Source organism: Microtus oregoni, unplaced genomic scaffold (genome assembly GCF_018167655.1).
Source record: "Microtus oregoni isolate MIOR12 unplaced genomic scaffold, Mior012 000054F_ref0000373, whole genome shotgun sequence".
Lineage (NCBI taxonomy): Eukaryota > Metazoa > Chordata > Mammalia > Rodentia > Cricetidae > Microtus > Microtus oregoni.
Window position 1 is genome coordinate 2881130 of NW_024543830.1, and position 15842 is coordinate 2896971.

Consider the following 15842-nt stretch of genomic DNA (forward strand, 5'->3'; position numbering starts at 1 on the left):
GCGGTAGTGGCACATGCTTTTAATCCCAGCACTCGAGAGGCAGAGGCAGGCAGATGTCTTTGAGTTACAGGCCAGCCTGGTAAAAGAACTAGTTCCAGGACAGGCTCCAAAACTATAAAGAAACCTTGTCTCAAAAAACCAAAATAAGAAAAAAAAATTGATTGGCCCAAATAGAATAAAACAAACTGGAGAAGGGGAGCAGAAGCCACATAGTTTTTCACCAACATGCCCAGAGGCCAAGGCAGAAGTCTAAAAGATGTTGCTCCTTCAGGTGCAGACTTTCAGTGACCAGCTGAGCTTTAGTGGAGACAAGGAAGCAAAGGTGAATCAGACTCCAGAGTCAGTGTAGTGGTACGCCCTGGGAACTGGGTGTGCTCCCTAGACTGCTGCCACTTCTGAGGTCTTGTGACACGGGGAGCTTCACGAAATCAGGGCTGCTATTCAGAGCCTTTTACCCTGCCAGTGACCCAAGCCTGGCCCAGATGTAGTGACTATCCCGTGTGATCCCTTTAAGCCAACATTCCATTTATTAAGCCTCACTGGGTTATGAAAAAGGATGGAGTAAGAGAGGCTACGTATGAGTTCTACATGGCAGGTCAATCACCCATGTCACCAAGGACAGATATAGATGACCAAAAGGACGCTTTCCCACACATTGCCCTCAACTCTATGCTTGCTTTGAAAATGTTCCCTATAGTTAGATGTCCTTCAATGGTCCGTGCTTGCTTACAATGCACAAGCCGTGGGTTTGATGCTTAGCACCGCAAGCCTGACAACCAAAACATCACCTTTTTCCCTTGGTTCACAGCTGTACAGTATTTGGAAAACACACATATAATCTATACAGTATAACCCACTTCACTTATCGATCACTCCCTGAGCACCCTGACCGCATCCCACCCATTACAATGCAGAGGACCAAACAGAACACCGAGGAGGCCATGAAGATCTTACAGGCTCAGCCAGACTTCAGTGACAACGCACAAGTCTAAAGAGGACAGATGGAAAAGTTCAATGTAAGAGGGGAAAAGTTAACCACACAACAAAGAAAACCACATTTTATTAAACTGGAAAACAATATTGGAGGCAATTTCCCCCCCCCCCCCCAAAGCTGGGAAAGGTTAAGTGCAAGTGGCTACAGAGAGAACGAACAGGTGGTCTGTGCACACATGCCTTGTGTGTGTGGGTACACATGCCACTTTCTGTCCTTCCCCATATACCCCAGAAGGCATCTTCAGGGCTACCCCCAGCTTTTCTTTCTCCATTCTGTAGCCTGTTTCTCCTTTGACCCTGGAAAGTCACGCCGCATCTTCGATGGAGGAAATTTAGCATCTCTAACCACAGGTCTGTGATACAAAAGTTGCAGTTTTGGCTCTTGAGTAGTTTCTGTTTGCATTCACCAGAGCAGCCAGGGGCCCTTGGTCAAAGCCCGAATCTCAAAGAAAAATGTCAAACCTTTAGAACTGTTATTTTATTAAATGATATTAATACACATTCCAAAAGGATTTCATTGTTCTTGCCTCTTAAAAGCATGTATTTGTTTTCCACACTGAACACATGAGAGTATCAATCCAACATAGCTATTTCCCCCCCTAAATCTTAACAGGTTACCCCACCAATTAAAAATATGGAGGTGGGGGAGGGAGCAGTAATTTACAGCCGATTCAAAACCTAACAGCTGAAGCTTAACTGTGTCAATGGTAATGTTAGGACCGAGTGGATATTCTGCGAGAAGAAAGCTGAGCCAATTCACATTGTCTAGATAGCCTTGCTGTACCATACATAGCATATTGTTTCTGATATCAGAAAGGATCTGTCCTACACTGCTCACTGCACCCTCCAGGGAACCAACAGAGTTCTGCTGACCTCCATCCTTGGGAGGGCAGAGAGGTGCAGTGAGGAGCTATCATCTAAGCTGACTGGAGAGTGAACTCTCAGGAAACCTTTAAGGATCCTAGTTCTGATCTAGCATCAAGGAATTTTGGGTGGTATAGAGTATTCATAGAATTCTTTGTCTGTGGTTTTACAATGAGCACCAAGGACCTTAGGGACAACTACTTAATTCTGCTTCATGACTCAAGTCCTCGCTGAGACACACTATGTTGTACATTCTTTAAAAAATATCTTGTTTATTTTGTTTAAACTCAGGGGAAAATACAAAAGTCAGAGGATGGTACGGAGTTTAAATCACAGACACAGAAAGAAAATCCCTTGTTTTATCTTTATGAATACCAGAAATGTCTTTTGTTTCACTATATCACATATATACAGTTGTCTTCATTTACTGTTGCAGACAGATTTCCTTAAAATATCCAACAGCTTCATACAATCCTCACTTCCACCCTGAAAAACACTCAAGATTTTGTGGCAAAAACAAAAAATGTCCCACAAAAGCCCAACCCCTGGGGAGTCCACCCTTGAACTGTACAAAGTACTTGTCTCATGTATTGGCCAGTATGTGTTTGAGGACAATTGCTGCTACACTCCAGAAAACACTATCCCGGTACTCCCAGGTTTTCTTAGAAAACCAAATGGTCAGAGAGCCTTTTCAAGTAAACAGCGGAAGAAAGAATTCACATTCTTTTATTCTAGACTGAAGAACATCACTTAATTTCGGGGGGGGGGGGGACCCAATCCCGAAAGTCACAATTCTCCTGCTCTCCCACCCCCGTTTGATGCTTTTTTACTAAACAAATGTCTTAAGACTGAATATAACTATATTTCCTTTGCTTTGCTATGCTACATACCCAATCCCCTCACAAGGTCATGGAATCATGCATTTTTGTGGACTGAACTACAGAAGTTTGAGAAAGGAAAGAAAGAGCTGGATCAAAAAGGGAAGTGAATGAAGACGATTTCTTGCACCCTTACATGGAACACAGATCCCAGACTATGTTGGACAGTTTTTCTTCTGAAAGTGGTTTGTTCTGAGGCAAAGGATTGTCTTTGATCACATGTTGCACTTTTCTCCATCTTTCCTACCCCACTGAGAAATTCAAAGCACTCCCTTGATTCCTGAAAGTTCTATCCTAACTTGTCAGAATCCCTTCAAAAGCTCATTACTGTTTGACACACCTACCTGGAGATTATTAGCGTTTACCCTGGTGCAACACACCAACAGAAATTGTAGTAAGCGGTATTTGCTTCTCAGATAAAGATAAAAGCACTCCAAACACAGTGATTGTCTTTCCCCTAAGTATAAGATGCAGAAACACAAACAAGCCTTTTAATGTAAGGAAGAAAACTCTTCCCTTCGTGGCAATGACACAGGCAAAACATCTGCAAGTTGACATGGGAGGTGGGCACCGAAAACATCTAGTTACTAACTGCTGAGGGCCAACTTGGATTCAACAGGACCCCACTTCCCCTGTAACAAAGGCCAGCAATACCCACCTGTCTTCTCCTCTGAAGGAACAAGAGCAGGGTAAACAGAGGACTGAGACGGGGAAATTACTCTAAAGGCAAAGTACTTCCTCCGGTAGTTCATGTTTGCAGAAAACCACCAGTGAGGCGGCACTGTAAAACGAACGTCTACGTAAACATTTAAGAAAGCAAGGATAATATTTTAGCTACACTTGTTTAAGAATTTAGTCAGAATTAGTAACTCAGGGAGAAAAAGTCAGGGAAAACAGGGGGTAAGAGCTTAGAACAAATATGCAGACCCATCCAAACGCTTCCTTGTCCACAAAGGACAGATGGTCACACAGCACCATTAATGATCCCTTCCCTAGTTTACATACCATGACCATTCCTCATCTTCATATTGAAATTTTATTAGGCTTCTCACTTAAGGATGAGACTTTTTCTTTCTTTTTGAGACAAAGTTCCACTATATAGCTCAAGCTGGCCTCAAACTTGCCATTCTCTCCCGTCCCTGCCTCCCTGCACTAGGACTATGGGTGTGTGCCACCACACCCAGCAAGAGAAAACTTTCTTCTACATAGACTGAAGTTTGTACTGCCTAGATTCACTGCCTGGTAATAGTGCAGAGGAGAATGCTTAAAAAACAAAAACAAAAGATAATAAAGAACTCTGTCTCAACATGCCTTTAAAATAAAGCAAATACACCTGGCAGGCCCAAAATTGCCCATATTTTGTCCTTCTGCAAACACCTCTTGGCCTTCAGCAGGGCAGAGCATACAAAGGGAGAAAAGCCGGTCCCAGAAGTTGCTTAGCTGGAGGGGGAAGGAGACAGAGATCCTCCCACCACTATTAGCAAGTTCAACCCCCAAATGACACCCCAACATTGCACATGTTATTACCTGTACTGACCGAAGTTTTATTTCAAATGTAAGTTATCTTTCCAATAGAAATGGGATAAAATATTGTTCTCCTTCCTACTCCCCAAACCCACAGCCAAATGAAGTGGACTTAGTTATGTTCACTTTTTTTTTTTAAAGAAAGGGGGAAAATGCAAGTAATTTGGGAAAGGTCCTAAGTGCACGGCCACCATGTATGCTTTCTGAATTTGGAAGGGAAGCCCTTCATTAAAAACAAACAAACAAACAAAAAATTCAAGAGAGGAAACAAAAACAAGAAACCAAACTACTACTTCCAATGCTCTCTAGACTGTTCAAAATGCCTTCCCTGATTTCCATCAGTACCTGGGAGGGAAGAATGGGCGTTTTGGTGCAAAGAACGGAGGGCCTCTAACAAAAGGTGGCCGGGGTCTCTTTAAACTGTGGAATGGGTCTCTGCCGAGAAAAGCTTCCCTAGGCCGAAAGTCTGGCCGGGGACTCCGTAAAATCATACCACTCCGGCCGATGGCGTCTCTGTGTGCGGGACCCAAGGGAAGGCCACTGCTGCTGGTGTTGCCTCCCCCACCTCCTCCAAGGGCTGGGCCCAGATGCTCCAGAGGGCGGGAAGGCAGGCTCAGGCTCTCTCGTGCACGGCTAAGACCAGGGCCATTGAGGTCCCTGGGTCCTGTGAGCACCCCAAAATGCTCAGCCAAGGTCCCTTGAAGGAGGGAACTATGGTCCTTGGGAAAAACTGCCACAGGCCCAGTCACTCCATGCTCTGGCAGTGGTGGTGTTGGGAAAGGTACAACCCCAGAGTGGTCAACAGGAGGCGGAGGAGGGGGTGGAGTAGCAAAGGGGACACCACTCCCTCCACTGCTGCTAAGTTCCCCAGGGGGTGGAGGAGGGGGTGGGGGAGGGAAAGGAACTCCGCTGTGCTCTCCAGGAGGAGGTGGTGGAGCAGCGTGGGCCAGAGATGCCTCCTTTGTAAAGGGGTTCGAAAGATCCACAGAGGGCAGATGAGTGGGTGCCTCTCGAGAGAAGATACCACCATGATCCTTAGGAGGGGCAGGTGGGGCAGATGACGGCCCCACTGGCTCTCTTTGGAAGGGTGTCCCATGTTCCAAAGGGGATGGGGGGAGATGATGCTCAAATGTTGAGTTGAAACTGCTGGAATGAAAGCTGGCGACACTCTCCTGAAACTGGGGTGCCCGTTCCTTGTATGGCGTTGTCTTAAAGCCAGTGAGGCCTCCGCTGCTCCCACCCCCAAGGGATGCCAACTCAGAGGCACCTGAGGGACCATTGTCAAAAGAGCTGCCTGGTGTGCTCAGATCAAACCAACCTACTCTTGAAACCTCTCGCCCATGTCCTCTATTTCCCTTCCCAGGAACTCGTATGGACTCTACAGTCTGTATTGGCTCCCCTGACATCCTCCTATTGGCTGCATTATGATAACCCAGAGTTTCTATGGGGGCTCCCTTTTCTTCTGTGCTATCAGGCAAGTCTAAACAGGAGGAAGAGACGCGGGTTTCTATGCGATAGTGTTCTTCCTGTTGCTGGTCAGGGGTAGGCAAGCTGGGCTGGGTGAGGTTTGACAGACTGACACCATCACTTGAAGTACCCTTGTTGGGGGTCTGGCCAAAATGCTTATCATCTGAGGGTTTGCGCGAGGCGTTTTTAAGCATATTCTTAAACTCAATCGTCGATGTGGCGGAAATCGTGGAGGCCAGGACTTTGTCCACACCTGATGTGGGAGGGTGTCCAGTTGGAGCAGCAAGGGTATTCTGCGAAGAGAAAAGGGAACGATGTGGGACTGAGTGAGGAGAGTCTGGGTACTGCTTCTGTGGCAAAGTGAGATGCCCAGTAGTAGGCTGAGACAAGTTACTGTGGTTGGAGTCAGGGGTGAAAAATGAATCATTCTTACTCGGTGATGGTGACCGATCAGACCCAGGTTCATTCCCTCTTATGCTGAAGGCACCAAATAGCCCAGGGGGAGATGAGAGCTGATCACAGTTCTCACTAGAGTCAAGGAGGGCCCTTACAGATGGAGGGAAGGCAGACTTTACCCCAAACTCTTGGGCCCTGTGGTTATAACTGGACAGAATTGGCTGATACTCAGTGGTGTCAGAAAGCTTGCTTGACTTCAGGATGGATTTGGCTGGTTTCTTCTCTAAGTTCATCACGGCAGAGGGGGGAGGCCCTGAATACTCAAAATCTCGGTAATCCTCATCTTCCTGGAAAGAAGTATCAGGGAAGAACTTTTCCTGTGACGACTCCATCAGGGAAGATGGTCTCTCTACTCCCTCCGAAGGCTGCTTGTAGGGAGAATCACTGGCCAGGCCAAAGGGCCGATACGTAGACACAGAATTGGGGAGCTCTTGAGGGTAGCTTTCATCTCTTCCAGGGGGTGGTGATCTTGTACTGCTGGGTGTTGAGGAACCAGGGCTGATGATCTTAGATAGTAGGGACATAGTATCTACACTGCTGGATGTGGGCTTGTCCATCATCTCATCCTGGGTGGGCGTCCCACTCCGTTCATCCCGAACAGGGGTTCCATCAGTGTTGTCTGCTGAAGTGCTAGTGGGACCACGCTGGAAGTCTGAGGAATGGCTCTCTGATGGGGCACTGGATCCCAAACTGCTCAGGATTGGGATGTTTAAATTTAAGCCACTGAAACCAGGATTACCTTTTAAGAAGTTGTGGATCTTCATTTCCAGGCTTGGGGAAGTGGACTCTGATTCCAGCTTTGGCTTGGAGACCTCTGAGGATTGGCACATGGCAACTTCAGCAGGTGGGGCAGCAGGGCTAGTATTGTGGGTACCTGTAAATCCTAAAGTACTGGACGGTAATTTAAAAGGAGTGCTGGGGAGCACTGGGCTCTGCCCAACCGGCGCCTTGCTTGCTGAAGTTGAAGAGACTTCAGCAGTTGACGAGTTAGGAGAATAGTTGAAGCTTTTGGAAATAAAGGACTGTGTATTGGAGAGCAGGTTTCGCCCCTTTATGGTAGAACCTGTGGTGCTAGCAGGGGACGTTGTAGAGCTCTGGGATGCAGCATCACTGGCTGGCACTGGGTTCCCAGTAACACTCTGAAGTAAAGATGACAGGCCTGCAGAAACACAGAGTAGAGGAGTTAAAGAACACTACCCACACCGTGATGAAAACAAGGCGGGCTTATTAGATATGATCATTCACTCTGGTGATGAAAACAAAGTGGGCTTATTAGATATGATCATTCACTCTGGTGGGAACCAGACAGATTTTAAAACATGAAGTTAAAAGGAATCTAGACTAAGCAGGCAGTGTCTAAATGTCACAGAAAACATCAGGCCTATTTATCAACATAAGACAGCAAAGCATTCAGACATTCCCAGAACAATCCAGATAAAAGTCCAATAATAAAAGGTCACAGGAAAGGGGGATTTTCAATGTCAGAATCATTCATAGTTTAAACAAAGCAAAGCAGGAGAGGAACGGAAGCAAATTCTTAACACAACATTCCAAGCCAGTATCTGTGTCTGAGCTGTGGAATCTCTCTAAACACAAATGAATTTCCCACCTTTCTATTCTTCATAATTTACTCCAATATGTTAGCAAGCACTGCTGTTTTCATGAAGAAAAGAACATATACAAAATTCAGAAATCTGCTTTAATAGAGAATATATGAAGAAGTTTATCTCTTGTTAGATTAGTGTCACTTTTAAAATTATTTTGCATGTGTATGGGTGTTTGGCCCCCCTAGCCTCATGTATGTCTATATGCCACATGCATGGCCAAGGAGGCCAGAAAAAGGTACTGGATCCCCGGAACTGGAGTTACAGACTGCTGAAAGCTATGTGGGCAATGAATTTCATCTCTCCAGCCCTGTCTTTTTTAATTAATTTTTTATTTTATGTGCATTGGTGCTTTGCCATGGGTGTCAGAAGCCCTGGAACTAGAATTACAGACAGTTGTGAGTGTGGGTGCTGGGAATTGAACTTGGGTCCTCTGGAAGAGCAGTCAATGTTCTTAACCACTGAGGATTTTCCTCACCCAGTCTTGTCTTTTATGGGGGATGGGAGTTTGTAGGAGGGGTCTCATGAAATCTAGGCTGGCATTAAACTCTAATCCTTTTAAGTTGGGATTTTAAGTGTACACTATCACATCCAGTCTTTTTTCCCCTTTAAAATTTGAATTTATTTAATTATTTATATTTGAGGCAGGATGTCAACTACCTAGCTCTGGCTGGCCTTGAACTCATGGAGCTCTGCCTGCCTCTGCTTTCTGAGTACTGAGATTAAAGGCATATGCCACTACAGCCAGCTCTTTTCTTTTTTCTAAATTATTTTTATTTATGTGTATATATTTGTATAAATGTATGTAATATGTGTTCAGGAAGAAGGCATTACATATTCTGGAGCTAGTCACAGGTGGTTGTAATCTACCAGATATGAATGCTGAGAACAGAATTTGAACCCTCTACAAGAACAGGTCACGCTCTTAACTGTTGGGCCACTGTTCCAGCCCCTCTTTTCGTTTTCTTCTAGTTTTTTTTTTTTTTTTTGAGACAGAGTGTTGCTATGTACGCCAGGCTGTCCTCATTCAGTCTTCCTTTCTCTTAATAAAGGTAGGATCACAGGCGTGCATCACAGAGATTGCTTTCAAGACCAAGGCTGTGAAAGACAGCAGTGACAAACAGAAAGCAGGCACCACACAAAGATGGACAAAGCCAGACCAAGAGAAGTGCTGATATTTACATACAAAAATGCACAATTCCTGCTTTACCGCTAGGAAAACCCAAGGATTATTGGTTTGTACAAACTGACAATGATGAGATTCAACTCTGTTCACTAACTGACAAACCTCAGAACCATGAGAAAAAAAATCTTTGTTGCAAGCTAAAGTTAATGAAATCAAAGTGCTCTGAAAATGAAACGAAACAAACCCCAGGATCTCCTTACATAGCTGGGATGGACTCATGGTATTCTTCCCTGCCAAAATTACAAATGTATACCGCCATGTCCGGGCAAAAAAACAGTCTAAAAGACAAAAAACTAAAAAGGAAGATCCTGTGAACCAACCATATTTTGTCAAGTTTATTCACTTCCTAGACATAAATGAAAATTTTAGTTCTTGCTAAATCTGCCAAAAGTATCTTTTGGTAAAGAAATATCTAAAGAAAATATTCCTGGGGGCTGGAGAGATGGCTCAGTGGTTAAGAGTGTTGCCTGCTCTTCCAAAGGTCCTGAGTTCAATTCCCAGCAACCACATGGTGGCTCACAACCATCTGTAATGAGGTCTAGTGCCCTCTTCTGGCCTGCAGGCATACAAACAGACAGAATATTGTGTGTGTGTGTGTGTGTGTGTGTGTGTGTGTGTGTATATATATATATATATATATATATATATATATATATAATAAATATTTAGAAAAAGAGAAGAAAATATTCCTGATACTTCAGTTAGTGCTTCTTCAAAATATCAATTTAAAATCGTATTTACTAAGGAATTTAAAAATTAACTCTCTTTGTGCACAGGCACATGTGGCACCTACATGTGGGAGCCAGAGGTCAACTTCAGTATCAGCCTCTCAGGAGCCTCCACCTGTCTCTGAGGCAAGGTCTCACTGGGAGCTGGGGCTAACCCATCAGGCCAAGTCAGCTGGCCAACAGGATTCTTTTGTTACTGCTTCTCTGGCACAAGGATTCCAAACACAACTCCAGGCCTGGATTTAATGTGGGTACCATGGATTAAGCTCAGGTCTTCATGCATGCACAGAAAACAATTTACTGCCTGAACAAATCCTAAAGTTAATTTCAGTAAATGGGCCTCATCATGGCACGTTCATACACCACGTGTCATTAAACTTCATTAGTCACCTTTCCACCCTCCACCCTCCTCTCTGTGGACAGGAATTCCATCTGCTGTCATGCCACATCTATTTCACCCCCATCCACGATCTTTTCTTCACCTCTCATGGATCTTTATTTTAACATCTACACAGACAGACACAATTTATTATGCCTTTGACAGAAAATATGGTTATTTGTATTTCTGTGTCTTGCTTAACACAATAATCTCAGTTACACCCATTTCCCTGCAAATGTTGGGTTTTTCAGGTTCTTCATGAGGCTGGATTAAATTAGAAGGGTAGTGTGCATATTTCATCTCTCTTGGCTGGTTCCACTTTCTGCCACTGAAAGCAAGGCAATATTAACAAGGACACACAAGAATCCCTGTGCTGTGTTCATGTGAGTTCTTCAGATGTAGACCCAGGAGCAATCATATCTGAGTTCCATTTTCAGTCAGGAAAGTTCATCCTGACTTCCATGGTGGCTATACCAGCTTACAAACCTACAGACCAGACACAAATTTTATTATTACTGTTTCTGCTTCACATACTGGCATAAATTGTGATCCTTCTGACACTGCCTCTCAGGTAGGGGTCAATTGCAGCATGTCTGTCCTTTGTTTATTCTTTTATTTTTCAAGACTAGATGCTCTAGAACTCACTATATACACCGCACTGGCCTCAGACTCACAGGGATCCACCTACCTATACCTCTCAAGTGCTGTGATTACTGGTGTGAGGTATGTATGACTATTATGTCTCAGACACTGTGGGCATGTGCTTTCACAGAGCACTGTCTTCTCAGATAGACACTGTCAGGCCAGTGCGATGGCTCAGCAGGTAAAACACCTGATGCCAAGCCTGACGATCAGCGTTTGATCCTCAGCACCCACATTGTATGAGAGAACCAATTTCAACAAACTGTCCTTCAACAAATAAATAAATTAAAAAAGATATTAGACTTTCGTAATATTTGTAATATGACGTTTTTGTCACTTTACTACATTTCTTTCACGTCAACAAGCCGTGAAGTCTTTCTTTTGAAAATTTGTCAACAAATTGTGGATAACAAAAACAGAACAAAGTTCTAAGAAATTTTCTTTTCTTGTTTTGAGACAGGCTTTCTGAACTCAGATCTGCCTGCCTTTGCCTCCAGAGCACTGGGATTAAAGGTGTAAAAAAATTGTATTCTCAGGGTGGTAGTGGCACATGCCTTTAATCCCAGCACTCAGGCAGGAGGACTCTAAGATACAGTTATGTATCTGAAGGGAAAAAAAACTAATATGAATGACTTTAAATTTGTTACTCCATCTACAAGATGGTGGTAGAAAGGGAGAATCCAAGAGCACTGTAATCTCTCTTGAGTTGTACAAGATGAGCTATTAGAGATTATCAAACCTTTTTTTGTGCTTAAAACAAAACGACCACCACAACAACACAGTGCTAGAAAGATGGCTCACTGGTTAAGAGCACTGACTGCTTTTCCAGAGGTCCTGAGTTCAATTCCTGGCACCCACATGGTGGCTCACAACTGTTTGTAGCTCCACTTCTAGGGGAATCTGACACCCTTACCCAGACATACATGCAGGCAAAAACACCAATACATATAAAAATAAATTATATATATGCATATTATACACACACACACACACACACACACACACACACACACTCACACACCACCACAGAAACAGAATCCCACTGTAGCCTAAGTTAGCCTTCAACTTGAAATCTGAGTATCCTAAGAACTGGGATTACTGGGAACATCAATTCTTTCCTGTTAGTTCCAATAGAGAGAGGTTTCAGATGATCACTGAATAGTATTTACTTTTATAAAATAAAATTCTTTGTCTAAGGATAAACAATAATTTATCCAGAACAGTTTGGAAGTAATACATAGCTGTAGTGCTCTTCTCACAGCACGGGGCTCTTCACTAATACTGACATGTTACACTACATACATTCTGTGGCTGAGACTAGTCTATGCATTATAGGATATTTAACAACATCTGTCTGACCTGGTTTTATAATGATGACACTCTTCTGGAATTCATAATTGATGGCATAATTATACTGAGATGCTTAAGAAAGGTTGTGCAGGTATCTGGGTAATAAGAATTGAAAGATCAGGTAAGACTCATGAAAAACTGAAGCACTTTTATGTAGAAGATGTAACTGGGAAGGCCAAAAAGAGAAGTTTAAATGAGGCACAGATTACAGATAGAAGAAAAGAAAGATGTATTATAGGTCAACATTAGACCTCAACACATACCAGGTAGTGGTGGTGAACTCCTTTAATATCAGCACTTGGGAGGCAGAGGCAGGTGGATTTCTGTGAGTTCAAGGTCTACAGAATGAGTTCCAGGACAGTCAGGACTACACAGAAAAACCTTGTCTTGAAACCATCCTCATAAGGGGAAAAAAAAAAAAAAAAAAAGTCAACACACACTAACCCTATTCTGAAATTAATATAACCCTCCAATGGTGCCATGGTGCAGGTCAGAGTATTAAATAATCAAGAAAACTGGTTTTCAGTTTTAACATCACACATCAGACAGGCTTAACCAACCAAATCACAGCAACAAGCCTAGTTTTCCTATCTCAACGGGATGGTAACAGACTAGATAATATTTAGTCTGTTTCAATGTTGACATTTTCAATTCTGTAAATGCCACTTCACAAGTGGTAACTATAAAGGCACTAAGGAGTTAACTATAGTGTACATTTCATGACTTTGGATTCTCAGAACTAGAATACAAGATTACACTGTTACACAATTCAAGTCCCTCTGGCACATGTCCGTTTACCTTGGAGTGCAGGGGCTGACTGTGTCTGGGTTTTGGAAAGAGCAGAGAGAATGCTCTCTGGGGTGATCTCCACCTTCGAGAGGATATTTGCCAGAGGGTTGTGAGATGTTGTTGTGGCAGGAGCAGGTGTTTTCAGGCCACTGGTGAGGTTGCAGGGACTGGTAGGTGTTGCTGGAGAAGGTCTTGATGCAGAACTGACCCCTGGTGGCAGAAAGATGAACTCAAGAAAATGCAATACTCAATTCATGACACTTTCCACTCAATGAATGATTGTTTAATAGTAATTTTTGTGACTTATGTACAAATTGTGCCCATTCTGACACATACAAAGATAAACACCTGAAAATATGAACTGTTCTATTTATAATATTCTTAAAACAAGCATTATGTTATTTTCACACACATTGGTTTTCACAGCAGCAACCAGACAACCTACTTCTACTCTGATGATATGCCTGGTGTGTGGGCTGTGGTGGGGGGTGTGGAGATCAGTGATGTGGGATGTCCTTCTGTATATGTGTTGCTTTTATTGGTTGACGAATAAAGCTGATTCGGCCAATGGCTTAGCAAAGTAAAGACAGGCAGAAAATCCAAACAGAGATATAGAGAGTGGGTGGAATCAAGGAGATGCCATGTAGAAGCTGAAGGAGAAAGATGCCACAACATTACTAGTAAGCCAGTCTCGTGGCAATACATAGATGCATAAAAATGGGTTAATTTAAGATGTAAGAGCTAGCTTGGAATACACCTGAGCCACTGGCCAAACAGTGTTGTAATTAATATAGTTTCTGTGTGATTATTCCAGTCTGGGAGTCTGGGAAATGAAAGTACAGTCTCTGCCAACAGGTTGGGAAGTGGGGGGAAGGGATGGGATAGTAACGACAAGCCTATGTTATTGGCCAGGGTTTTTCTTTGAAACAACCTTTAAAATGACATTATACAAACAAACTCCTTTACACTTTTACACCTCAAAATATTGGGTTGGTTATTAACACATTAAAAGGGGAAATGCAGACAGGAGAAAATAAGTAAATGAAAAATAGTCTAATTAAAAGAATAGATACTATCTTTTCAAGGTTGACCGTGACAATGGAAAGGGTTGGTAACAGTTAAATTTCCAACTACTAGGTATATAAAGGAGTATACTCTCTTAGGTAACAATTTAGTCCTAACACATGAAAATACTTTAAAAAAATCTACATGCTGTTTTTTGGTTTTGTGTTTTTGAAACAGGGTCTCCAGCTGTGCAGTGATAGCACACACACTTTTTTTTTTTCCTGGCACACACATTTAATACCAGCACTAGGGAGGCAGACGCAAGCAGATCTCTTTGTGAGTTCGAGACCAGCCTGGTCTACAGAGTGAGTTCCAGGACAGGCTCCAAAGCTACAGAGAAACCCTGTCTCGAAAAAAAACCAAAAAACAAACAAACAAACAAACAAACCAAACTGAACAAACAAACAAAAAAGAAATAGGGTCTTAACAATATAACCAATGTTGGCCTAGAATTCTTATTCTTCCTCATGGTTTTCTGAGTGTCAGCATTGTCTAGGCCACATGCTGATCCCTAGCCCCAAATAACACAGAGTGGGCAGAGCACAGATGAAATATCTGTTTCCCCATCTTTCTGCAGTTGTGTGTTGTACATTCTAGTGTTTTTATTGTTGTTGTTGTTACTGTGTGGAGAATGGGGGAAGCGTGTGGAGATCAGATGACAATTCTGTGGAGTCAGATCTCTCCAGTCACATATGATCCTGAGAACAGTCAGGAGGAAGTGGTGCATGCCTTTAATCCCAGCATTTAGGAGGCAGAGACAGACAGATCTCTGAGATTGAGGCCAGCTTGATCTACAAAGCAAGTTCCGGAACAACCAGGATTGACTGCTTTAGAGAGAAACCCTGTCTTGAATTAAAAAAACAACCAAACAAACAAAAAACCCAAACAAACAAACAAAAAACCCAAAAACAATAAAAACAGATCCTGAGAATTGAATGCAGGGCTCATCAGGTTTGCATAGCAAAGATCTCAGCATTCTTTACAAAGCAAAATGCTGAAAACATAGTGATATCTAATAACAAGGACTATCATACATTACAATTAAAGTTGACATAGATAAATTTTCTTGTGTATGTGGTATATGCACAGGTACACTCATTCACATGTGTGCACCTGGAGGCCAAGTGATATTGGGTGTCTTCTGTCACTATCTAATTTCTGGAGACAGTGTCTCAAACACTAAATCTGGAGCTTTATGTTTCTTCTAGACTGGTTGCCAATCCCAACCTGTCTCCACTCACTCCAGATGGTGGGGTACACACATATGGCTAAGCCTAGTTTTTACATGGGTGATGGTGACCTGAACTTAGATACTCAGACTTATGCATCAGGCCGTTCTCTGGACCATTTCCCTACCCACTCTCATATTTTTTTCAAGAAAGGGTTTCATGTACCCCAGGCTATCCTTGAACTCCGGATTCTCCTGCTCGTCTTCCAACTGCGGAGACTGTAGATATGCACCATCACAACCAGCTAGCTGTTTAGACAATTATTTAATGACATAAAAATGTGTGATATCATAAAGTTTTTAAGTAAAATGGCTTAAAAATAATATAGACAATGTTTATTTTTTCTTAGTTTTTCGAGACAAAGTTTCTTTGTGTATCGTTGGTTCTCCTGGAACTTACTATATAGAACAGAATGTATTCAACTTCACAGAGATCCATTTGTCTCTGCCTCCAAAGTGCTGGGATTAAAGGTATATAGCACCACTGCCCAGACAACATTTCAACTACTAATAGTATTACAAATATTTAATCCATCAAATTCATGCATCCATGAATATTTGTGGGTGGTTTGTTTTGGCATATTAAGATTATTTTTGAGCTTTTTAAAAATAATGTCTATCCATTTGTTAATGTATTTAAAATGAAAAAATTTGTCGGACGATGATGGCACACCCCTTTAATCCCAGAA

At 42.7% G+C, this 15842-nt stretch overlaps 1 protein-coding gene across 7 annotated transcripts in view; it reads right to left on the reverse strand.

The window, feature by feature from the left end:
• Window positions 1-1092: 1092 nt before the first annotated feature.
• The window catches only part of LOC121437858 (regulation of nuclear pre-mRNA domain-containing protein 2), a 53897-nt gene continuing 39147 nt past the window's right edge, over window positions 1093-15842 (reverse strand). For 3 of the 7 annotated variants that reach the window (XM_041637954.1, XM_041637953.1, XM_041637955.1), the window contains 2 exons: window positions 12870-13070; window positions 1093-7341 (listed from right to left, as the gene is read on the reverse strand). In XM_041637954.1, the coding sequence (XP_041493888.1) occupies window positions 4598-7341; window positions 12870-13070 (2945 nt within the window). In that variant the 3' untranslated portion in view covers window positions 1093-4597. The remainder of the gene's footprint in view (window positions 7342-12869; window positions 13071-15842) is intronic. The other 4 variants (XM_041637957.1, XM_041637956.1, XM_041637960.1 and 1 more) reach the window with 2 other exon arrangements.